This window comes from Panthera leo, chromosome C2 (assembly GCF_018350215.1).
Source record: "Panthera leo isolate Ple1 chromosome C2, P.leo_Ple1_pat1.1, whole genome shotgun sequence".
Taxonomy (NCBI): domain Eukaryota; kingdom Metazoa; phylum Chordata; class Mammalia; order Carnivora; family Felidae; genus Panthera; species Panthera leo.
Window position 1 is genome coordinate 55550197 of NC_056687.1, and position 26703 is coordinate 55576899.

The window sequence follows — 26703 nt, forward strand, 5'->3', positions numbered from 1 at the left end:
TACAGCTATAGGCTAAATAAGAATAGAAAGCCAGTGAGATTAACTCATCTGTACAGTTTTAAGACTAGGTCATTTATCGCTGATGGGATTGTGCTGCCATTCAGAGATACAGTTTTCTGTGAAGGGCAGAGGCATTGTCCTTGCCATATTGTTAGCCATTAATTATGCCTACATTGAGGAGGGGCGTCTAATGGAAGGAACTCTGAGTTGCATTCAGGAAGCCTGGGACTGAAACATTACTTAGTTTCTACAGTCTCACTGTTCCCATCTATAAAACAGTAACAAGGATATTTGCTTTTTCATACCTAAATATTGTGAAAATAAATTTAGATGTAAAAACTATTAAAACCATGGAAAAATTATACATTGAGTATTGCTAAATTTAAAGGAAGTCTCTGTAGAGAAGAGGGAAATGGGTAGAGATAACCATATTATCAGCAGTAAAAATGTTGTTGATGTGATGTTGTTGATGTGCAGATAAAGGGACATGTTGAGCTGTGTCTTCTGGCATTTTCTCTTCTTTACTTTGAGACAGTGTGTATGCAGGCATGCACACACAGCCAGGGAGAGGCAAAGAGAAAGGGAGAGAGAAAATCCCAAGTAGGCTCCACGCTGGCAGCACAGAGTCCCATGCAGGGCTCTATCTCATGGACCGTGAGATCATGACCTGAGCCGAAATCAAGAGTCGGATGCTCAACAGACTGAGCCACCCAGGCACCTCATCTTTTTCTTTTTTTTCTGTTTCTGTATTTTCTGTCTTTCAAATCCGCTTCTACCCAGGCCCTCTGCCTGCTAACTTTGTCCCACTCCAGTTCCCAAGCTAATCTCGTCTGAGTCAAGCCCCAGTTGCACAGGAATTGAAAACTGAGCAAATGAGCATAAGAACCGTCTCCATGGTCCAGTAATGGAAAGGAACTGCCCTGTGTGATCCTCAAGCCATCTTGCTGCCAACCATACGTAGGAGTAACAGAATTACATTCTTTCCACCTAGGGTCATTTGGTCCCAAGCATGGTTATCCCCTCCTAACCTCACTCCATTTTTCCCCCAATTCTCATATTGACTCAGTTCCTAAGTCCAGTTTCTCTCTTAAGTTACTATTCCTTAGTCCTAACTTATTACCTATTCAAAACCCCAGGTTCCCCAAGGACTGGAGCCTTTGGGGCCTTGACAGGAAACGGGGGTAGCTAGGGTATATATGATTAATTTTGTTTCACACATACCAAGGTAGACTTTAAGTAGAAAAAAATTTGAACCCATAATTACAGTTAAATAACATGTGTTCAGTAAGGTTATCGAAATTTGGAACACCTTCACTTATAAGTATTACTTGAAACCATTAGAGTAGGTGAGATTTCTTAGGCAGAGTAAAAAGAAAGAAGATGAGATAATAGGACTCGGTCCTGGTAGGAAATAGGAGGAGGGTCCTGCTACAATCTTCCAAAGCCAGTCTCTGGGGAAGTCCCTGTGCAGTCTCTAATGGTTTGCCAGGATGCTCAGAGGCATTGACTTCTTATCACCATTAACAGTTATTAATCACCAATTTTTAGTTAAAAAAAAAAAAGAATGGCTACCGATGATGCAAGAGGAAGGTAATGAAAGTTTTCAAGGGGCCAAGAAAATCCCCTGTGGAAGGAAAATTTTGGATAAATCAAGAATACAAGGACCTGAGATCTGGAAACTGTGTTTCTTCATGTAAATTATGCTTCTCAAAAAATCTGCATAATGATTACTTGCTGATACAGAAAAAAACGTTTAAAACTATTCCAAATACTATAAGAATTCTTATATTGGATACAATATTGATATCCCAAACTCAGGAATCCTGCTACATAAAACATTAACTAGTTATAAGATAATGGGGAAAAGTCTTCATTTATAAAAGGTCAAAGAATAAATCTAAATTACAATAAATTTAACTAGAATGTGCTGGACATATTTGAAGAAAAATTTTAAATGCTAATACAGGGTACCAATAAAGACTTGAACATACAAAAAGGCATATTTTGGTTTGGGGTAGAAAGACTTGATATTTGAAAAAGGCAATTCTACCTTAATCTATCATACCACCATACGCCAAACAAAATGCAAATAAAGTTCGAGGGGAGGGGTGAGTGTTGACTAAAAAAGCTAATTCTAAGTCTGGATAAGAATTAAACATGCAAAGATACAAAAGAAAATTCTCAAACATAAAATTATTGACTATCCCTACCAAAACAACTTGGGTCCAATGTGAGAAAAGATGGAACAATCAATGAAAAATAATAGACATTTTTTACAGAACTTGGCCCAAATACAAATAGGAATTTGACATGCAGTAAAGGTGGCAGTGCAGATCAATGGGGAAGAGACTGATTTTTCAATTAACAGTTTGAGGACAATACTGTATCTATCTGGAAACACACACAGTTGGATTTTTAACTTACTCCTTTCACCAAAATAAATTCTAGATAAATCAAATATTTAATAATATAATGACTAAAATCACTATAACAAGGAATTTCTTTCTACTTTCAGCATTTGAATGTCTTCTCTAAATAGGACTACAAAACCAGAGGGCTGGGGGGCTCTGTCAGTTGAGAGTCTGAGTCTTGATTTCGGGTCAGGTCATGATCTCACAGTTCATGGGTATGAGGCCCATGTCAAACAGGGAGAACAGCAAGGAGCCTGCTTGGGATTCTCTCTCTCTCCCTCTCTCTCTCTCTGCCCCTCCCCCACTCACACTCTCTCCCTCTTCTCTCTCTCTCTCAAAAAAATAAACTTAAAAAAAAAAAAAAGAAAGACAAGGATGGAGTGAAGACCTTCCACCATATTCCATCTCACATGGTCTGAATTTTGCATTATGTGTATGTACATAAAATTAAAATTATACAATTCCACAAATATTAAATGTTTTATTGCTTTTGTCCAAAGTTGTAGACATATCTAAATTTAAAAAAATAATCAGTTATCAAGGAAAATGTAAAAACACAATTTACACATGTATATGTTCACATTATAGTTAGAAGATTTGCACTTTTACTCCAACTCAACAATAGAATTATCATATAAACAATATATTAAAGTTTCTGAGGATTTATATTTTCTGCATTACTGAGTAATGGCTGTAGTGGAGACAGGGCATGTGGTCTTTCCTTTTCAACACAAGTTTTAAGTTTAACTGTAGTCCTTTATACACTGATTTTGAAAACCACTGTTTTCTAGTTTTTTAAGTAGTCATTTAAGTGAAACAAAATGTTTAAAACAAAACAAAAACAAAGTCATTTAAGTGAAAACAAAATTTAGCCTAACTGACATTTCCATCTTTCTTACTAGCTCACATGGAAATGGGAGAACTCTAGAAATAGTTTCTGAAATAACAGGAAGAGTTAGGGAACAGGGCTGCAAATATGTAAATTGTAAATCAGTCTCCATTTCTAAAGCACACAATTTTCTTACAGTTAAACAGGGCAAACCATACAATAATGAGTACAAAGGGAAATATTGTTTGAAAAGAATCTTCCTTTTTCTTACTGGCATTTTTTACAAGGGCATATCTTTTCTCACATTTAATTTTGAGAAGTACTTTCAGTGTTTTTCTAAAAGGAGACTGTGTCCTGTATCTGTAGTTACTTTATTCAAAGCGTTCTGAACAAGGGGATTATCTTCTTTAAGCAAAGCTTCTAAATAACTGTCAATCTGCTCCAGGTCTCCTGCTGGACCGCCCTGGAAAAGAGAATCAACAATCATGGCAGGCGAAGACGCTACAGGGATTATGTTTGTAATCTGGGTGGCCTCTGAGCAGCCTTCCCTGCGATTCATGTAGCAAGAAACCCACATCACACTGGAATAACGCTTTTAATCTCTTAAAATGTTTTTGCATTTCATCTCATTTTATGCGCACAAGTGGTTAGGAACTTGAATCATTTTTTTTCTTCTTTAGTGGAGGTAAGTTCAACCGGCTTTCCTTCTATTTAATTATTTGTCATATTCCTAAAGCCACCCTGCTTCCACCTCATCTTCCTCTGTTATAGGCTCTCATCTCCCGTTTTAAAAGTTCATGAATCTGAACAGATGAGTAGGTGAATTCTGACTTCTCTGTCGCTCCTCTTCCCCTCCACCATCCTTCCCCGCAGCCCCCGGCTTGTGCCCTCATGGGTCACCTTTCTGTTCTTCCCCCACTTCTCTGTCTGGGTAATTTCACACTCTCCTTCCCTGGGCTGCTTAATCCATGAACAGCCCGACAAATGCTGCCTCTGTACTGACTTAAATCTCACTCCCTCAAGAGCACCCATGGGTTCAACCTGCTCTCCAGCTGAGCTGGTTGGATAAGAGAATTCTTAGAAAGGACCTTTCAGAGACATTTCCAGTTTTATGACTGTTCCCAGTGAGTGTGTGGCACCACCATCCCAGCTTCTCCATTCCTCACCTGGTTCTATTAACCTGCTTGTGCATGGTTCCCTCTGCCTTAGGCCTCTGAAGAGTACTGAGGCCCAGCTTTGTGACTGGGGTCCTGTCCCTACAGACAAGCATACATGATATTCATGTTCCCCTAGATTTTCAGATATTCACTGGCCCTGAGGGATGCCCTGTGTCACCCTTCTGACACTGACGGCCCTCAGTCCATCTAATCCTTTGCTCTCTGCCTGGCAAAGCACACTTCCTTCTAGGACTTCAGGTTGGTTCTGTCCCCAGCCTCTTCAAGTACCTGCTCTGTCTATCCACTTTGGATGGATGTCCATCTATCTCCTCTCTTGTCTTCGCTCTGTGCCAGTGAGGTGGCTCTGGCATTCAGAGGCCGTGAAAATAGAAATTTCAAGTCAGGGATGAGAGTAAAATATATTTGGGCAGGAGCCCTTTGAGTACCTCTCCAATGATACTAGATGAAGCATGTCATATGCTCACTCTGCAGGCTAAAGCCCTTCCCCTCCTTACCAAACTTTGTGAATCGAGCCAATTAAATTCATACAATTACTCTGGCTGCTGTGCGGTAGCCTAGGGGTTTGGCATAGAAGGAAGAGTTAATCACTATTCTTTCATTTTTTTCCCTAGCTACACATAGATTTGCTATTATGAAAACCAATAATTTTTATGAACTTTTTTTGATAGTAGTATCGCGCTTTTATTATATAGAATTTCTTTGGTGTCTCTAGTGTTTTGTAGTAAAACAACAATCATCACTGAAACCGTCCCATGGTGGCGGGCTCCGTACCAGACTTTTCACACATAAAAACTTTTGCCGCCTTTTGCAGCGAAAAGAACCAAAAGGAGCTGTACTCGAATCCCACTCTTCCGGCAATAAATGAACTCAAATAATGACTTTGGTAGTACTGTCGATAGAAGCACAGATAAAATTACCATATGTGGAAACAGCATTAAGCGTCCTTTTTTATTTCAACACGGAAATATTTCAGCTGTTGCCTAGACCACCCAAGGTAGAGGGAGGGTGGTATCTTTTTTGGCTATATACTCAACTTAAGCAAAAAAGATTTTCTGAGTTTCATTTTGTATTTAATATAAGAGAAATCCCAAATAACCCAAAGGACATATATTTTGTGAAAGAGGAACAGATTCACCTTGAAATGTTCACAGCCGACTGAAACCCAGGCAGCCTGGCTTCAAAGCCCAGGCTCATCACGTATACCATACTGATGAGTGCCAGTTTCCTGGTCTCTCCCCCATCCCCTTCCTGGACGAAGTAACCCTCCACTCCTCAGTCAGGGCTCTCTCGGGGCATTCAGCTCCTGCTCTCACGCCTTACATGGCCTAGGAGGGCCCTGTCTCCTGTCCCAGACTCAGGACCTGTGTCTGAATACAAAATTCCACATGCTTCTTAGACTCTCTGTTGATTTCTCAATTTATTTCTAGCAGCTGCAGAAAGACTTTTCAACCACGGCTACATACTTTTTATTTTATGTGTTCTATCCAGCATTTCTATATGCTGTAGAAATAAGATGGGCTTTTCCTCGTTAGCTCAACCCATCATAGCAGCCCTGTTCATTATGTGTTCATATATCCAAACAAGATGCACAGCATACCCCTACAGTGTTTCCTGAAGTCTCTAACCTCTCCTCAAAGATTAGAAGAGTCTATTTTTATTTATGTACTGGGATGAGAATTATAACATTTTGTTGTTTAATAAAATGAGAAAAAAAATCCTAATGGAAATATACTATTGAGGAGACGGGGTGACCAAACTACACCAACAGCACAAGCAAAGGTTCTAATTTTTGTAAGAGAAAAAATAGCAGACCTCATGTATACTTTCAAAATTCATTTATGTACAATTTCAATATCCTTACATGGAGAATAAGGGCTGGGTTAAATGACTCGTCCAAAGCCAATAAGTGGATGACAATGTCAGAGGAGGAAGCTGGCTGAATGCTCTTTCCACAAGGTATATTCCTACTACTCAAAATTGCATTACCTACCAGCTGAAGTTTCTGCAACAATATTGCCAGTTTTACCCGAAGATTATTCAGTTTGTCTTCAGTAAGTTTTCTTTTTGCTTCACATTGTCCCAGAGATATTTCATTAACCACTCCTCTTGTATTTGCTTCGTAGATAATGGACTGTATTTTTCTCTTTAGTTCTCTTTCATATTGGACCATGTAAACATGCTGGATCTGGGAATGTTTCCAAAAACAGTTTTAGTATATTTTTAAAGTATTACTTTCCCTCCTCGTATCAGCAAGCGATTTCATATTCCAATTCTGAACGTATGTACCAAGTGTCAACTCTATACCTGTGCACTACAGGTGCTCGAAATTTAAGACATGGTGATACCCTTAAGGAACCTGCAATCTGACAGAAGAGGAAGAGAGACAGTATGTGTAATATTCCAGTAACTATAAGGATGAGAAAAGCACAGTAACTATAAGGATGAGAAAAGGATGAGTGAGCTTGGAGATCCTTGCTTGGGAATGGAAAAAGAACCCAGTAATGGTGAACCTGTCCTCCCACCAGTGATACCAGATTGTGCAAGGCACAAAGGGGGCAGTTGGTGGTGCCTATGACCCTCTCTCCACAGCAGCAGTAGCTCACAGGCAATGACAGAACGGCTGGCTACTCGGGGCTTTCCTGGAAGATGATGTCGTGTTATTTATAACTCAAGTCTGTAACATCTGAAAAGCACAGAAGCTACAGTAAGAGGAATTCCTGTTCTGTCACTCTCTTCGTGTCCCTTATCTGGAAGCAGAATACGGTCATATACTTATGCATATGACCCTTGCTAACTCGAGAGTCTTGGATGCTTTCCAAGGGTTCATGCTGTGACTGAGACACTCACGGGGTAGAAAAGGTAATGGAGAGGCCAAATGCTCCAATTTCAAAATGACATTAATTGCTTGTATCAACACTTGGAGAGGGCCAGGGGATATTCTGAGAAAAGAGATACAGAGCAAATCCTGGTTCGATACACATTTCAATGTTTCTGTAATAAGGAGTGTTCTGTGTTCAGATATGACTGGGATACCAGAAAAACTGTAAGGTAGCTTCATTTGTCTTCTGGGTCTACCCTTGCCCTTCCCCTCTCCCCGACACTCACTAATACCTGCTGGCCCTTCCCAGACACTGTCCACATCAGCATCTTTAAGCACTCATTGCCCTCATGTATTTCTCCCTTTTCGATAAAATCCTTTAAACAAACAAACCATACCCCCCTAAATATTTTGATTTCCACTTAAAATTCACTAACCATCTCCTAAATTCAAGGCATGGAATTTTGTTATAGGTGATATAAAGATATATAAGGTCCAGCCTTTGCCTTCAAGAAGCTTCCAGTCTATAGAATGAGATAACACAAGTGTGCAAAAAATGTGTCTTATAGGAAAAGATGCACTGTGCTGCTAGTGAGGCACAGATATTATTAGAGTTGAGAGGAGGGTACAGATTCTCCATTAAATTAAAGATCATTGAAGTCCTGACTTAAAATGCTTGACATGGATTAATATCAATAACTTACCCTCCAATTATTTATGCTTTGCATTTGCTATTAATCAAGAGTATTTGGGAACAGGGACCCATTTTAGAGTCTTAAACTGCCTGGACACTTGAGTGAGGGCACCAAGAATTAACAAGATGCTGAAATCCTTGATCTGGCTCCACCTATTCTTACCTTACTTACTGAGTTGCAGGCCTCATTCTTCCAGGAATATACCAACCTCATTCCTGCCTCAGGCCCTTCGCCTTTCCTGCTTTCTCTTTCCATTTGTTCAGCCCTAACCTACACAATGCTCATTCTTTGCCCTTCAGGTCTGCGCTGGCTCAGGTATTCCTTGCTCACGGCATCTGAAATAGGCTGTCCCTTCCCCAACATGCACTGTCACTGTCTATCCCCAGGCCCTGTACAATTATTGTATGGCATATCACGTTTATTTATTTACAAGTTTAGTATCTATCATTATGTGATGCTACATTATGCTCTGTTCATTACCTGTCTTTACTCAAGAATGTAACCTCGATGTAAAAAAAAAAAAAATTGGTTTTATTCACCTCTGTGTTTCCCATGCCTGCCACACGTCACTAAATAGTGGGGAGTTAGGAGAGCAGATGTACAACATTCACAGCAAGAGAATTTTAAGCACGCAGACCAATCCTGTCCTGAAACCCAGGCTACATTCTGAGATCTTGGAAGGGAACCTACTTTTGAACATCCTCAATTCAACCTACAGGAAGTTGATGATTTACAAGGCAACAACCACCTCCTCCAGAAAGCTTCATAGATGTTTTTTTGTGGAGGCTTTAGTCCAACCCAGGGAGTGACATCTCCCATGGCCTGAAGGTAGAGTAGGGTAAATAATTCAGCTCAGCCGGAATAAGAAGGACAGGGTCACAGATAGTTCAGATGTTACCAGTCACTCAGGGCTCTTAGTGTTCAAAATTCTAGAACTTCACAGTATTTGCCATTCTGAAAAATGGCCAGGGAATACTTTTTAATAAAATCAACAGTAGTAATAATAATAATAATGATAATAATAGGATAAAATTAAAAAGAAATCTGAAAACAACGGTATTGCTTATCAGCAATGAAAAGGAACATACTATTGATAACGCTCGATGTGAAGGGCATTATGCCAAGTGAATAAAGCCAATCAGAAAGTGACATGTGCTATATGATTCCATTTCTACAGCATTGCTGAAATGACAAAATTACAGAGATGGAAAACAGATGCGTGGTTGCCTGGAGTTGAGGTGCTTATCTGTGCACAATGTGACTATAAAGGATGGCACACGGAGATGTGTGGTGGTGGGAGTTCTGGATCCTGATTTTGGTGGTGGTTACACAAGCTTACACATATGATAAAATGAGACACATATTTCACTAATGTAAATTTTGTAGTTTTGATGTTCTACCACAATTATATAATTCCATAAGACCTAAGCATTAGGAAAAAATTGAAAGGTATATGACATCTCTCTCTTATTTTATAATTTCCTATGTATCTATAATTACTTAAAAAATAAAAAGTTCATAACAACACTTTTGGTTTTTTTTAATGTTTATTTTTGAGAGAGAGACAGACACAGCATGAGCAGGGGAGGGGCAGAGAGAGAGGGAGACACAGAATCCAAAGCAGGTTCCAGGCTCTAAGTTGTCAGCACAGAGCCCCACATGGGACTCGAACTCATGAAATATGAGATCATGATCTGAGCTGAAGTCGGAGGCTTAACAAACTGAGCCACCCAGGCACCCCCAGACAACACTGTTAAATACAGCATGACAAGGAATGTTTATATAGCACACTACATTCAAAGTCATATTTTGTCTCTCAAAGTTCACAATTTTGTAACCAAGCAAACTATATTTCCTTCAAACACTACCAACCAGTTTTCTGATTTAGTCTTCTGCTTTTCTCAGGCTAACATCTCTAGAAGGTTTCTATAAAAGGTAGCAATTTTGAGAACTTTCAAAGTCAATGTAAAAGGACTTCTGGTTGCATTAACATTTTAATTAAGATGAGTAGAGAATTGTAACAAGATGAGAAGCTTAGTTCTGCTGGCTAAACCTACTCTTGTAGAGGTATTTGAGGAGGATCAAAAATGGAATTCTTTTCGAACTCCTTTAATTCAGAACAGAATTAGGATTTGAAAGAAAGGATATGCAACTGAGAGTTTAATTTTCTGCCTTGAATTTAAAAAGTCCGAGTTCTAGCAGCTCTGGAGCCCCAGAATCCTAAGAAGTTAAGGCAGTCCTACAAGATCTACAGATTTTGTACTCTACATATAAGTATATGCATGTGAGCCTTTATGTGGCCAGGCACTACAGCAGAAACAATCAACTTTGACTCAGTGCACAAATGGTAATAAGGTCTAGATGCATTCAAAAGTACTGAGTGAATGCAACAGGATATAGAATTTGATAAGAGAGAATTGTAACTTCAAGGATTCTATAATCTACTAAAGGAGAAAATAAAATACAAGAAACAACTACAATACAAGGCAGAAAATTTAACTAACGCTAAAATGGTTTTAAGTTTCCCTCAGAATACAGAAAGTCACATGGACAGACTGAGGAAGGCTTGAAGTGGAAGGCAGCATTGACCAGACTCCACATAGGGTGGACAGGATTTCAAGAGGCCAACTGTGGACTGGGAGAGTAGACAAGTATGTCGTGGGGGACAGCACAGGGAAAGGCTAAGAGGCAGGCCAGTCTAGTGGAATGGAGCAATTCCATTTTGTATGGGGCAGATGGTTTGTGAGAGGAAAGAATAAAAGATGGTGGCTCAGGTCAGGTCACATACGACCACCTGTGTGGTCATAAACAATCTCTTACTATTAGCAGTTATGGAAACCAGGGCATGGTGACCAAAGACATTTGTAACTTATCAAGGGTCCTCCTGTGCTTTGTTGAAGCTATCTTTACTAAAAGTATGCAGCGTAAGCCAAGTTGCATAGATCTGTCCTCTACATCGATTTCAAAACATGATTTTAATAATTTTTATAACCATCCACCTAAAACTACCAATTATTAATAAAATCCTCATGACCAAGCAGTTTCATATTGGAGAAGTCATGATTCCAATTGTGCTATATTTTGCTTGCAACATCTCTGTTTCAACAGGAAGTCATGGGGTCCTGACTGTTTAGCTTCCTTTGATCCTTTGAATTCCACTTGCCCTAAACACAAAGAGAATTCTACTCATCAGCTCTGCTAACACTGTTCCCGTGTATAAATAATTATTCAGTGTGGCCTCCAAAACCCAACAACAACCTGGCTCTATTACTGATCCTATAGACATTGGAAAAATGCCATTTTGTATTACATACATTATGTATGTAAAGGACATACATAAGCCTGGATAAATTAAGATGTGTGACACCCTAATTCTTAGCAAATTTCTAAGTTTCATGGTGTGAAGTATTTAAATCAGAATTCCCTAACCAGCAAATTAAGATCTATGGAAGATCCAGGAGCCTTACTGGTAACTCTTCAAGCTGGCTGCCACAGGTTTACGGTTGGGACAGTTCCTGATGGGACACTAAACAACCTGCCCACCACACCCTCCCCTTTTCATTGTCAGCAGCACCCCCATATGTGTCACATCATGCAGTGTCAAGCTCTCTAGTAAGTAAACAATAATTCTTTTATACCAAAAGGCTGAGACACTGTGGTACGCCTATTACAAGTAACACGTGCAAACTCTGTCACAGGATGAAGTCTGGGTCAGAAGATGGAAGAAAGTGATGCAGAGAGTGAGCTTTGGGTGGGATGAATCTGGGTTCCTGAATCTGCTACTTATTTGCATCATGACATTGGAATATTGTCTTTCTGACTCTCTAGTTTCTCATTACTGACATTAAGACAGTGGCACCGACCTCCCAGTGTTGAGTTAGATGAGGGAATGGCTATTAAAGGACTAGTTCGGTGCCTGGCTCTACTGTCTCTTGATCAACTGAAGTTTTTACCTTCACTGATGAAAATAATACTAGTGCTCGAACAGGATCAGAAATATTTTGAGTGAAAACTTTGTCTTGTAATCTAGTTAGGAAATGCTGACAAGTATGTCTTGAGGCTGAAAAGCGTTCAGTTACTCCTTTTAAACAAACATTATTCAGAAAATAACCTCACTCTTCAATTGAACAATAACGGGAACCTTCATTTCCAGCTGTTTAATCACAGTCCAGTAGGCACTCAGTCAGAGACATCAGAGGCAAATATGTCCACAAGAGTGTTATATTTAGGCCCATCCTACACTTCAAATGCTTTGTGATACAGCCTTTCTAAGAAGGAATCTGGCTTAGGTTCTAATTTTCATTGCAAGTTTGTCTGGTTACATGTCTTTAGGAACTTACTTCACAATTCGATTTCATTTATAAAACAAGAAAATCCAAATCTACTTCGTTCCCTACAAAAGAGGTGAGGCGATGCCTCCGTTTCTGTGCACTTCATACAATTCCAGGGGGAGCCGTGCACCTCCTGGTCTTTATAGGCTCGCATGCGATTATGACAGTTTTCCAGAAGATGGCTGTGAGCATAAGTACTTGTACTAGGATTAATTGTTTTTATAACTACTTTTATAATGGAAAAACCATAAACTTAAAAAGCTGTCAATAGGATACCAAAAAACAAAACAAAACAAAAAAACCCCAGAGATAGCAAGTTGTCCAAAATAATTAAAAACTTTAATCTACAAATGATTTCTGGTTTAGTCCAGTGTCTCGAGGATTTAATGTATTTCTTAAAGACACAGGATGTCATCATGTTTTCTGTTCAAAATATAGACCTACTCTAAGTTCATAAGTTTTATGCTGTGGAAACGTTTGCATTTTAAAATTCAAAAAGATGTTGCTTTGTGACATCTGATATGCTACACATTAATCTTATTCTTGATAAGAGAATGCAAATTTGATTTCCTTCCAAATCTAACATTTGGAAATGTATATTATTTCTCCTTTGGAATATGGGATCATTTAGAATATAAATGACTACATTGAAAAAAAGCTTACCTGGCTGAAGCCCATTCTCAGCTTTTTGTTTGTCTGCTCTGGGCACTGCTCCAGCTGTTTTGTAAATGATAACAGAACAGGATATTAACTTTTGGAGGATGAGCTGTCTACAACAGAGTTATAACATGCAAGTATATAGTACTAAAAAGCATCAAAGCCTAGAACTGGCCAACATTGGTACTGTGGGTCTTTTAAGGCTGGGTCTAATTAAATTAATTAACTAAAGTATACCTCACCTTATTCCAAAAAAAGATTAAGGCAGTTTACATAATTAATAAACAACATGGTTAAAAAATTGCAATAGAAAAAAAAAAAAGAAAGTGAAGGAAAAGTAAATGACAAATACTAAGTACTCAAGACGGATGTCAAGAAGGCAGTTGGAGTATGGGTTTCTTGAATGGGAATACCACAGAAATAGACTGGGGAGTCACTATGGTGGGGCAATACTCAAAGTCACAGACTCGTTGAGGTCACCTAGAAACAGGACTTCACAGACAGAAGATAGTGGCCCAGAAATGGGCCCTCAGGTGTGCCAACATTTAGAAACCAGAGAAGGAGTTCAGTTGCCAGCAGAAAAGACGGGAGGGAGAAAAGCAAGAAAACGAGAAGTGTGTTGTCATGGAAGTTACGCAAAGAAAGTGCTTCCAGAAGGAAAAAGTAGGGGCGCCTGGGTGGCTCAGTAAGTTGAGCTTCCAGCTTCGGCTCAGGTCATGATCTCACGGTTCGTGAGTTCGAGCCCCGTGTCAGGCTCTGTGCTGACAGCTCAGAGCTGCTTCGGATTCTGTGTCTCCCTCTCTGCCTCTCCCCCGCCCACGCTCTGTCTCTCTCAAAAAAAATAAACATTAAAAAAAAATTTTTTAAAAAGGAAGAAGGAAAAAGTAGTCAACTAGGTTGAAGGTCTCCAAGAGGTCAGATAAGAAGTGACTATTGCATTTGGTCACTGGTGGCCTCACAAGACAGTCCAGTGAAGTAGTAGGGGCAAGGATGAAGTGAGGAGATAGAAGGTGAGGAAGCAGAAACAATAATTACAGATTAGAAAAGTAAGGGGTTTTCCCCAGGATTAGATTAAGGCATATGGTCCCTCTGTCAAATTAATCATTTGGTGTTCTTTTCACTAATAGCCATTCTATGTACATCCATCCCTTCCACAAGCAATGCTGAGCACGAAGGTGGAGAAGCCATCCCCCACCCTCCTGTACCCCAAGGTCCCTCTCCACTCCAGTGAGCAGCTTCTGGCGGCCTCAGGCCTGCACACCTCACTCAGCTTCACCACAGCCTGCAGTGACTTAGCAGCCTGGGGACAAACTATTGTGAGCTCAGGCAGCAGAACAAAGTTTTCCTTCTAATCATAATATGGCACCGTCCCTCAAAGGAGATTTGGTAAATACAGATTTTATTCATCTTTCCTTCTGATGTGTGACTGATTCTAATAAGACTAGTGCTCTGGACACCTGACATGACTGACCTACTCAATCCTCACTCAGCCCCTCATAAAAGGTGGCTGAAGAAAGGTATCCAAGGGATAGAAACTAGTTTTGGTGTCATGGAGGGAAGGCAGAAACCATGTCATTTCTTTTCATTTCTGCAACTTTCTCTGTGCTCAGTCTGTAAGACCTTCCCAAAGTTTATCTGAACCTCGGCACACTGGTTTTCATTCGGAGTCATCCATTTGGTATAAAGATCCCCATCCTCGTTCACATAAGCCATTCTAGGTGAAGACACAATGTGTCTTCAATGAAGATTAAGTTTAGGCTATTCTGTCACTCCCTCAAAGTTCCAATAAAGCCAGTTTACCTCAAAACTTGCCATGAGTTCCTCCACAGATGTGTAGCCAAATTCTGATGGTAGCCGATGCTCAGAAAAAAAGTACAGAAGAATCTCCCTAGGAATAGGAGCACAGCAGAGATGGTGATATACCAGGAAGAGTGATGCAGCACTCACCTGTCAGAACTGGGTATCTCCTGGGTGTTAAACATCTCGGCAAAGGTGAACATTCATGCCCACCAAATGGTTTTACCACTGTCATCAAAGTCTTCCTCAAAAAGCACAGACTGGGGAAAGGGAGGCGGGTGTGCCTATAAAAGGGCAACAGGAGGAATCCTCATGGTGATGAACTGTTCTGTATTTGTGTCAATGCCAAGATTCTGTGATAGTGTTACCACTGAGAGAAACTAGGTAAAGGGCACAAGGGATCTCTCTGTATTATTTCCCACAACTGCATGTAAACCTACACTTATCTTAAAATTAAAAGTTAATTTAAAAAAGATAGGTAGAGGGGCACCTGGGTGGCTCAGTTGGTTGAGCATAGGACTTCGGCGCACACCATGATCTCACAGTTCCTGACTTTGAGACCCGCTCAGCATGGAGCCCTCGCAGAAAACAAGCATGATCTCACAATGCCCATCCATAATCAAGCAGCCCGGGAACGCCCTGCACCTACTTGAGTGTTCTCAAGAGAACTCAAGTTCTAAGAAAACTTAGCATTGCAAAATACCTGGAGGAAAGACATTGTCTAGTGACTTTTTTTTCCCTAAGAAAACCAAAGAACTTAACTCTCCAGAGTAATTCCTTTTATCCAGGGATCCACAGATACGCGGATACTCTTAGGAATCCTATGTGAACCCTGATCTTTCCAGTGATTGGCCATTGTTCTGACAGGTGCTTCATTTTGCCAAGAGGCAGTAGCGCCCTGCCCTTGTAGTGTGACAGGTTTTTTAGGATTAATCACCTAGATGACACATATTTCATTCCTGGGAGAATATGAAATCTAGAAATTTATAGCTACTATATCTTAAAGGTGTATAAGAGTGTTTTTACGTTGAAGGGTTCTAAGAACCTCAGGTAAATTACCCAAGGGATTTACAAAACTTTTCAATTGTGAAATAATATGGCACACAAAAGGTAAAATAGCTATTTCCCACATAATTTACATTCCTAGTGTTTTAAGTGTATTATTGGTTTTAATACTCATTTATAGTTTTAAAGAGATTCAATCCAAAACATTAAAAATCCTCAGCATGGCACAACATCACATATAACACACAAACACACACTCCCCTCAGAATGATCCCAGGTATGTGAGAGGAGCAGAAATCAGACGGCATGGAAAGAAAAGCTGTAACTAGAGTCCCGAGGAAAGGGGACTTGTGGTCACTTTTACGGCTAGTTTGGTGGGGCAGAAGGGGTGAGGTCTTTTACACAAGCCACTCCTCTCTCTCCCTAAACCCAGCCTCCCATTTCTCCAACACAGGGTTCAAGCCTCTCCTGAGCAACAGTCCTTCTCATGTGGTTATACATTTTTTTGGGTTTAGATTTAGAGCAAATCAGCCAATCTTCTAAGGAGGTACCTCCAGAGAAACAAATATTACATGCTGGCGGCATCTGGTTGGGACTGAGAGAGCGCTGAAGGGGCAGGTCGGGGAGACCAAAAGTTCTGGATTAGTTCTGAATTATTCTCAACCTGTGGAATTTCTACATCAGAACTCACACCAAACATCATCTAGAGTCTAAATAATTTCTCACAAATACATACTATTATTTCTAAAGATAGACAGACATTATTTTGAAATAAAACACAACTTTGTTTGAAAGTTTTACAGCTTTTGCCGTGTCGTATTTTCTCAAGACACTCAAGGTCATTAACCCCATAGGTAGTCCCTGAACCCCGCTACAACATAGCTTTTTCCCAGTAGCACCTGACAGAGCCTGGCATTGCGCCCCCATGCTGGGAACCCACACATTCTTATTACATGGAAGTCAGGCTGGTGGGTGGTACAGACAGCGAGAAATGCTGGGATGGGAAAGCGAATTACACCATGGGCACTGTGACAGAGGCCCACACCATCATGGGGAGCCCTAAAGGAGGAGGAGGAGTTAGCTGGCTGTGGGGCAGGAGGGCAGCGGAATGTGAAGGAAGTATTCTAGGCCAACCGCACTACGTGCTGGGGACAAGTATTTTCTGGCAATATTGAGCCCCCTGGCCACATTCAACCACTCTTTATAAAGTGCTAGAAAGGTGTTCAGTGCTACTATATGTTTCATAGTATATATAACCTCATGTAATCTTCATGGAAACTCTTTGGTTGAGGAATTATTCTTACCTCGAGCCACTATGGTTTCCTGATTATTACAGACCCACCCCCACCACAGGCCCTAGTAGGTCCCCTGCACTTTGCTTTGTCTCTAACCCCCTAGGACCTCTGGTTTCTGCCTTTTACTCTCTCCTCCACAGAGCTGCTGATAATTAGCTTTTCCCTTGGGGATTCTGTCCCACAAAACTGATGAGACAGAGGACAAAGTATACAGGTCCTGCAGTCTCCAAGCACAAACACACAGACCTTTTCCTTTTTCTGAAAGATAAATTCGGAAAAAAACTGTCATATGCTGTTAGAAAACTGTAAGATACTAAAAATCACAGAAGAGGAGTCTGAATGCAGTTACGAACTCTTAAAAAATTCCTTCATTTATTGTCTTGAGTCCCTTTCTTCAGTGATTTTCCTTGATGATATCTTCTTTTGTATCTTATCAAACCTCTCTCCACTCACAAACTTCAGGTGTCCTTTAGGACGGTCATAGTGATTCTCTAATCCATGAAAGGTCCTTCAAGGACATATGCCAGCACAAAACTCTAGGAATAAATTGGTGTCTGTTCACTAGTATCCACTTAATCAGGTGGACACTGTGCATTCTGGGAGATTCATGGGTCAAGTCCGCCTTTTCAACAGGACTCTTGTCCCACCAGAAACAGCCCTTCTTCCCTTGGAGCATTTACTCACAATTCTACCCCCCAGGCTTGACAATAAAATCAGGAAAATGTCTTTGTTTAACTCTATCTCTCTTCTCAAGAATTTAAGAAGCAAATATCCTAAAGATCTTCTAGAACTGTTACTTGCATCCAGGACCATAGGAGGTCCTTCGCTATGATGCCCATCTCACTGAATTCCTATCAAATCCATATCCATATCTGCAAGCTTGAATTGGAAGTTTTTAAAGAGTTCAACTAGCTGAGCTCCAACAATGGGTCAGCACCGCTTCCATCTGCGATGGCCAAGCTGTGCAAAGCTGCAGCTAAGGGCCATTTCCTTTTCACTCCACAGTCATATTCCCTTCTCAACAGAACAGCTTTTTTCTTCAGAAAAGTCTCTTACTTGCATTAATACAGCTCCATTCTCTCTGGACATGAGCAGGGAAACACAGAGGCACCTGCTCATCCAGATGCTCTTTCTAAAAAAGTAACCTAGTTCATAGAAAAAGAGCAAGCCTCTTACTTGAGGTGGTTTGAAACTCTCTTCTCCATCCCAGTGAAAGAGAAAGATGAGGATGAATAGAAACGGCACAGCTTCACTTTCTAAACCCAGGAATTAGATCACAGTTTCCGACAGACCCCAATTGCTAGTGTTATTTACTTTCGTGGGCTTCCCTTTGCATCAGTAACTGGGAGCAACCTATAACAAGTGCCATACGTTATTTTTTTTAAGTTTATTTATTTTGAGAGCGAGTGCATGCATGCTTGTCAGCAGGGGGAAGGGCAGAGAGAAGAAGAAAGAGAATCCCAAGCAGGCTCCACGCTGATCTCAGATCTCACAAATCGCAAGATCATGACCTGAGCTGAAATCAAGAGTGGGACACTTAACCAACTGAGCCACCCAGGCGCCCCATGACTTCCTTTTTAAAATTTAATTTTTGATACTTTTAAAATGTAAGCTTACATAGGCTTTTGTGGAGTTGAAATAAATGAAGTCTGCCTGATTGTCAAGTTTACATATACAACAATAAACTGAAACAAGGTGTTATAAGGTTAGCAGTTAAAGGCAAGGACTATCTACCTCTGACTTAACACAACTCAGTCACACCCCATCATCTGAAAATATTTTAATATCCAACAATTCACTGCATTTTACATTAGTCCCTTTCAATTTCGTTAAAAGTATTCTTTGAATATCTACTAATATATGTCACACACAATGTGGAAAATCCAATCTATTTTCAAAGATGTTATTCTATTTGGGGATTAAATAAACTAATACACATAAAAAAAGTAATATAAGACAGGAAAACGCTAAACTGAGTATTATCAGGTAGTGAAAATGAACACTGAAAACTACTATTTTTATTAATTTTATTCCATTAACATGAACTACACAGAAGTGACCAGACTCCACTTTGGCAGTGTGGAAAGGGATAAGGATGGAGTCATGTACAAAGTGAACCAAGTAGAGGGAAAGGATTCTAATGACTGTCCTTATAATGGGACAAGCAAGGCAAATCCAGTGAAACATGGTACCCTCCACATCCTACACAGCTAGCCACAATCTTCACGCCTTGAGAAATTTGAAGTCTAGTTAACACAAGGAATAACATGTGGACCAAATACGGGATAGCACAGCACAGGGGGGAAAAAACGTAACAAAGAAGACAAGAAATCTGTTTTCACCAGTGAAATGTGAGAAAACATACTACACACCGCTAAAGGCAAAAGAGGAGACTGATCAATGAGGAGCTGATTTTGTTCCAGTTAAGCTTTGTGTTCTGTACAATTCTTTTTCCACTTAATACTTCTATAAAACAATCACCACAAAAAAACTCAAGCTGGGACAGAAAAGAGCTGATTTATTAATATGTTTGGCTTTCAGAGTCTTTAGTCGGTAATAGTATGATGATTTCAAGCACCAAAGATTCTATGTGTTCATCAGGAGGATGGTTTCTGGGAAATTTTTATTTTCCAGTGATGCCTAACTATAGAAGTGAATGTACTTTGAAGTCTCAGTACCTTCAATCACATTATCTCCTTTTAGGTCACATGTAACATTAAAATTAATAGTAATGATACACTTAAATGCATAACAAAAATTAGCCAAGGAAAAAATAAGGAAAATGATGATATATAGCAGAGTATCCAAACTCTACTGCAACACAACCAGACAGCTCTCCAGGTCTTAGTGTGAAGAGTAGCAAAGGATGTGTGTGTGTTACAAAATGTGTGTGTACACGTATGCACACACACACTTACATACATGTGTATGTTTCTGTATGTATATGTATGTAAGTGCATATATATGTACAGTTATATATATGTGTGTATGTGTGTGAATACGGGGGTTAAGAAGAGCATGAGACTCCAAATCAAGGAACCTAGGCTGAAACCCAGCCCTGTCCTAGCAGCTGTGTAACTGAGACTTTAAGTGTGTTTGTTTCTCCAAGCTTCAGTTTCATCATACATTCTTTAAAAAGTTAGAAATAATATCAACCTCCTAAGGTGGTGGCAGTAAGGAGCTAACATATACAAGACACTTGAGCGAATGCCTAAAATATACTAACAGCTCAAACACAATAGCTATTATTATCAAGAAGGCCTGGTTCACACGAAGCAATGTCCTAATCACGAGACATGTGGTCATTTTTAGTAATATGCACACATTTTATTGATATATACAGGCACATTCACATATATAACTTATTTTTTTATTTTTTTAAATATTTTTTAATGTTTATTTTTAAGAGAGAGAGAGATAGAGCACGAGTGGGGGGAAGGCAGAGAGAGAGGGAGACACAGAATCTGAAGCAGGCTCCAGGCTCTGAGCTGTCAGCACAGAGCCCAACGCGGGGCTCGAACCCACAAACTGTGAGATCATGACTTGAGCCGAAGTCGGACCCTTAACCGACTGAGCCACCCAGGCGCCCCACATATATAATTTATTGCATGTGATGCATCGTAGTGTTCAACTGACATGCATGAATCTTGGAACCAGTAAGGAATAAACCAAGATTCAAATGTATGGCTACCTAACTTCAAAACTGAGGATCTTACATATTACTTCTGGACAAATACTGAAAGGAACTGGTTGGAGAATCCCATTCTTTAGGGACTATACTGTAGACCATGGCAGTATGAGACTGACATCCATCCAGATCATTTGACAAGTGGCCTTTTTCAACCTCATGATACCTGTACAACACTGAGGTCTGGCCTGCTTCCTCCTCTTTCCCAGGCTAGAGCTTGCCAACTCAGGTACTACGGCAGATTTAGTGGTCAAAACTTAAGTGTTCAGAAATGTAGCACTCTGGCTTCATTTCTTGGTCAACAACTTGCCTCTGGATCCCTAGTATCATTAGTGAAGATGTGTCCTGATGCAAAGTCCAAGCAGATCCACGTACATAGAACCAAGAGTGCTTCCTCCTTTCTCCTGGGACAGGAGGGATACTAGTAATGTGTTCCCAAGGGAACATATATGCTCATATATGCTCACATATGCAGAGCCCCCACAGCCCTGGATGTTGCCATAGAAATTTCCACAAAGCCCAGGACAACTGCAGAACTGAGTTCGAGTATTGCAGTGGTTTGCAGCCTATTTTCACACACAAGACCATAGCCTGGACCTGAGCAGAAAGCGTATGTATATGCCCCACCTCAACATTTCTTTTTGCCAACTCTCTAATTTCATTCTTCGCCAGCTATCTTCTTCAGGAAGCTTTTGCAGTCATCACTGATCCGGAAGTCAAAGTAACTGTCTTAATGGAAAATACTATTCTGGCCAGGTCCTCTGGTGTGTTCTCCTGGGCTGAAAGCCTCTCACTTTACAACACAGGCCACTCACAGTCTGTGAACCCCAACCAAACCAATTGGCTCCATTAATTTAGAGGTGTTACTGCTCCTGCCCCTCCCTCTCCATATGTCACCTATTTTAGAGCACTCTTCTGTTACTAACTTCTTTGGCCCCCTCCTATCCTTGGTCCCTATTTGGAAAAATTCCAAATCCTGGACTTTATCCCCTCTCTTTCTCCATTCTTTGGGAACTGAGATCCAGACATCTAAATTCCTCATTTAACCTGCCCACAAATGTTAACATTCTACACTGAACCAAAAAGTAAAACTCAATTTCCCTTGGTAAGTTTAGTATCTAAAGCTACAATAGGAGAATTTGTAGAAGGCCATACAAATGTCATGAGGGTCTTTGTCAGGCAAAAACCAAACAACTAAAAAATAAAAGAAAGAGGAAGGAAGGGAGGGAGGAAGGAAGAAATTCATAACACCCAGGACAGAACATCCACTATATTGCCAGACCATATAACAACAGGCAGTTAGTGACTATAGTTCTATTTCAAGAGACATTTAACCCATGGTGCATCTGTATCAGTGTAGTTAGGGGACAAGTCATAGAGTCATTCTATTGAATCTTAACAACTTTAAGGCTCAGTAGGGGGAAAAAAAGAAGATCAGGAGTTGTCACTGCTTAGAAAGTTCAACAAAGCATATGGAAATATGTTAGCAAATATGTTTACCTTAAATTGGACGTCAGTTTTCTTACTGTTTCTTTGACATATGTGCTTTGAGAAGACTTTGTCAGTGAAGAAGTAACTCCACAACCACTATACACGGAAAAGCTGGCACTGTCTCCAGAACGTGGACTTAAATTTTCCATCAGTGCACTGTGCAAAAACAAGCTGAGGCTTATAATTTCAAAGTAGGCATCACATTAGATACTCATAAATTCAGAAACATTAATATGTGACAAATGGAATGTTAATACACCACAAATGAGAGCAAGGCCATAAATATGCCAAAAAATACCATTTATGAATTCTCAATTAGAAAAATTACTATTTATTCCTGACAAATCTTGTTCCAAGGTTTTTGGGGAGCCACGATTAAACAGAATTGACAGTAATGTATTCTTAACAACAGTAGTCACATACCATTTGTCTCATTGGCTGAAGGGGGATCTTAAACTAAAGTTCTGTTTTAGCCTGGGAAAAGGTACATACAGAAATAAAACAAAAAGGGGCAAAGTCCGTTGAAAGAATAACTTAGTCAAGATCTGGAAGAAGAAGAGTGTTCCAGGTGATGTGTAATGATCCCTGGCAGAAATGAGGTAGGACTGCTGGAAGAGTTAAGGGCCAGGCTGCAGGGGTGGCGTGCAGGGGAAGAAGAAAGGGGGAGAGGCAGGGGCTGGCACCCGAGGCCATGGGATGGAACTGGAGTTTATTCTAAGCAAAGTAGGCACTACCACTGGAGGGTTTCTTGTGTAGTGTATTGTGTTAATGAGACCCAAAGCTTTCAGTATTGGGGAACAAAAAAAGTTTAGGAGGTCTGGGAAAACACGCAATTTGGAAGACAAAGCTATGTAGGCAGGAAGAGGTCCAATCGAGGAGGGTTCTGCTTGTCAAGTAAGGAGGAGATTGTAATCCTTTCAATGCTAATGTTAAGACCACAGCTCTAAAAAGTTTTGTATATTTATACTGGATGGGCCATTTAAAAATTGGATAACAGTTTAATCAAATGGAATGTGTTTCTACTGTCAACAGACTTTTGGCATTAATTCACTAACTTCAGCTGATATTTCACTTAAGATTAAGAACACTGTAACTAATGCTTGTCTATTAAAGAATACTTGCACAATATTGGAAGCCCACTGACTATAGATTCCTTTATGCTGAAATTTTATTAGTCTTTTTAAAAATATTTTTAAATGTTTATTTATTTTTGAGAGAGAGACAGACCACGAGCAGGGGAGGCAAAGAGGAGACAAAGAATCTGAAGCAGGCTCCAAGCTCTGAGCTATCAGCACAGAGACCGACATGGGGCTCCAACTCATGAACTGAGAGATCATGACCTGAGCTAAAGTTGGAAGCTTAACTGACTGAGCCACCCAGGCACCCCTAAAGTAGTCTTCTAAGCAGTCTGTGTGCCTACCTCACAGAACTGTGCTGAGGGTTACCCCGGAAGTTAGCTCAATGCTGGGGCGCCTGGGTGGCCCGGTTGGTTAAACATCCAACTTCAGCTCAGGTCATGATCTCACAGCTTGTGAGTTCAAGCCCCGCATTGGGCTCTGTGTTGATGGTGCAAAGCCTACTTGGGATTCTCTCTCTGTCCCTCTCTGACCTTCCCCCACTTCCTCTAAGTAAATAAACTTAAAAAAACCTTAAAGAAAAGAATTTAGCCCAATGCCTACTCTTAGTAAGTGCTCAGTCAAAAGTGCTTAGCACCTAATTATTATTGTTATTATGATCTTCCTTATCATCATGACCACTATTAATGAGTTTGATAAGATTCTTCCACTAAGATTGTTTTAGGGACACCTGGTTGGTTCAGTAGGTTAAGCGTCTGACTCTTGGTTTCAGCTCAGGTAATGATCTCACTGTGAGCGGGTTCTGCACTGGCAGGCTGGGGCCTGCTTGGGATTCTCTGTCTCTCTCTCTCTGCCCCTCCCCCACTTGTGCTGTCTCTGTCTCTCTCAAAATAAATAAACTTAAAAAGAAAAGACTGTCTATGGTCTTAATTAGACCATAGTTCCAACATTCATGCTGTAGATATAATTCCAAGATGATTCAAAACAACACACAACCTCATACAAAGCTAAAACATATCACACACACACACACACACACACACACACACACACACACACAATGTGCTTTAGTTTTTTGGATAGATTTTAAAATTTAACTCAAATTTTAGTAAATAACTCTAGGTTAAACCACTATCCATAAAGTGGCCTAGCAACATCATGGGGGAAAAGCTGGACCATTTATTCAATCAACAAATGTATCATCTTTTGAGTCAGTTGCTATTCTGGACACCAGTGACACAGAGGTGAGCAAGTCAGCCCTGCTCTTATGGAGTGAGTTAGGTCCTAGTGAAAAATATACAAAATCAGCAAGGTAGAATGTAAAATATTAAAATAAATAGATGATTCAATAAGACACTTTACAATAGGAATAAGTGCCCTGAAAACACCCGAGCAGGATGCTACGATCTGATAGTGCACCTTGTCAGGAGTGGGGTGAGCTATTTTCGATGGAGCGTGGAGATGCTTGGATGGAGACTCAGACACTTGCAGTTATGAAGAAGAAAATATATGGCCCCGGGCCTGATAGGAAGACAGACATTCAGACAGACAATTCCACTGGTCTTGACAATGGCGTTGCTCACCGTTGTGTGTCAGAATGTGGCTGATATTTAACAGGTAATTACTGAAGTGGAACGGATTATGACAATCTGACCCCTGCAACAGTGGCTGTGTGAAATCCAGAGTTTGTCTGCGAGAGTTGGGGTCCCCAGAGGAGAGAATACTTGAACCAGAACTTGAAGGAAAGACTAAAAGGCTGGTGTACAGCTTGCAGTGGGCAAAGGAAGCAATACAGACAAAGAGAGGGAAGTGTGATAAAGCTGAACTAAAAGCAATTCAGAAACTCTGGGAAGCAAAGTAAGGGCTACAGGGAGGGGCAGGACTGAAGGGGACTTGTGCCGTGCTAAGGAGTTTGTCACTTGCAAGTGATGGGGCCGTGACAGGCTTTTGAGTAGAGCAGAGAAGTGAGGGGAATTGAGTATTTGAGGGATGCCTCTTGTCAGCAAGTGTGGAAAATAAAACTCCTCTCTGCTTTTTTCTGGTACTTAATCCAATGTGCTCCTATGCAAAAAGAGCCCAGGATTTGGATTCAAAGACACAGGGTCTACATGCCTGGAAAGCACCTGTGACAAGTTTGCCTAAGTGAGGGCAAGAGATTGCTTCCTTGAAAACATTCTTTTTATTTTATTGGGCGTCCAAAATATTCAGTTGATTTTATCTTAAAAGTGACAAAAGTCTCACGTAAGAAAATTCTAGCAAGCAATGATTATTATAATTACATATACATATAACAACAAGATAATGAGCCACACGCAAAAAAAAAAAAATCAAGTTCATGATTTCATGTTCACACCTTATACACATGTGACACTTTCAGTTCTTTGGCTATATTACAGTAATTTGAATTAGCTGCCTGCTGTGAGTAGGAAGTTAAGCCTGCTCCATTTCATTATCCCCAATCCTCACAAAAGAAAATGAAAAGGTTTGGGAAAAAGGTAAGAAACCCAGCCGTATTCTATTCTTTCTTGTCTCCTTTGTAAAATGAGGTTCCATTCTTAATTGCCTTTGCTTGTTGCTATTATTTTCTTTCTTCTTGTATTTAAACATTGATAATTACTTTGCAACAGTGTAATTGCACTCACTTGGAATTTGTATAATTGCAGTACACTCACCTTTCCCGATTAGGTAATGAAGCGTTTCTCTTCATTTCTGGAGTATCACTACACAGCTCCTGTTTTTCTTCAAAGACAGACAAAATGAAGACAATTGCATTTTGATGATGACACAATACAGTGAACTGAAAGAAGTCTTGGTGGTTTATTAACTACTTGTGGATAATCTGGCTTTGTGTGTCAAACATCCTCTTGTAAAATTGCACAGTGTGTTCTTAATGCAACTTATAAAAACCTCTTAATAAAGTGTATTAAAGTGTATTAGTATGTACTAATCCAAGAACCTCTGTAACTTGTTTTTTGCAAGCTCTTTTTCATGATGCTTATTATCTGCTATTGGTGTGCATAGGGGGGACTACTGGGGGCCGTCAGGATTCCCTTCTCTCACCAGCCTCTGCCCAGACCACCTCCTGTCTTCCCCCTAGGATCCCATTCTATTCCACTTTAGGTTCAGGTTCAGAAACATCCTAACAGATCCTAACCAGAAACGTGTCTCTAATAGAGAGTCAAACTTTAAAGCAGGAAGAGACTCAGGAGTCATCTCGTGGATCTTCTCACTGAGAGAACCTCAGAATTGTAGGTTCAGGGAGGGTAGTGATTCATCTACAGTCCACAGAGGAGCAGAAATGCTTTGACCCCTTGGATTGGTTTTAAGATGGGGGGCAGTATAAGCAATAAGTCAATATATCCTTCTTCCACCTGTCTCTAGAATTCATTGTGATAACTGTCCAAATATCTTGTTCCACCAAGTGAACCCTTG

The 26703-nt window shown here is 40.3% G+C and overlaps 1 protein-coding gene across 4 annotated transcripts in view; it reads right to left on the minus strand.

The window, feature by feature from the left end:
- Positions 1-2955: 2955 nt before the first annotated feature.
- MORC1 (MORC family CW-type zinc finger 1) overlaps positions 2956-26703 on the minus strand; it is a 163768-nt gene continuing 140020 nt past the window's right edge. For 3 of the 4 annotated variants that reach the window (XM_042903388.1, XM_042903389.1, XM_042903390.1), the window contains 5 exons: positions 25944-26010; positions 22205-22351; positions 14720-14807; positions 12926-12979; positions 6239-6603 (listed from right to left, as the gene is read on the minus strand). In XM_042903388.1, the coding sequence (XP_042759322.1) occupies positions 6244-6603; positions 12926-12979; positions 14720-14807; positions 22205-22351; positions 25944-26010 (716 nt within the window). In that variant the 3' untranslated portion in view covers positions 6239-6243. Of the gene's footprint in view, positions 3704-6238; positions 6604-12925; positions 12980-14719; positions 14808-22204; positions 22352-25943; positions 26011-26703 lie in introns of those variants that run through there. The other variant, XM_042903391.1, reaches the window with a different exon arrangement.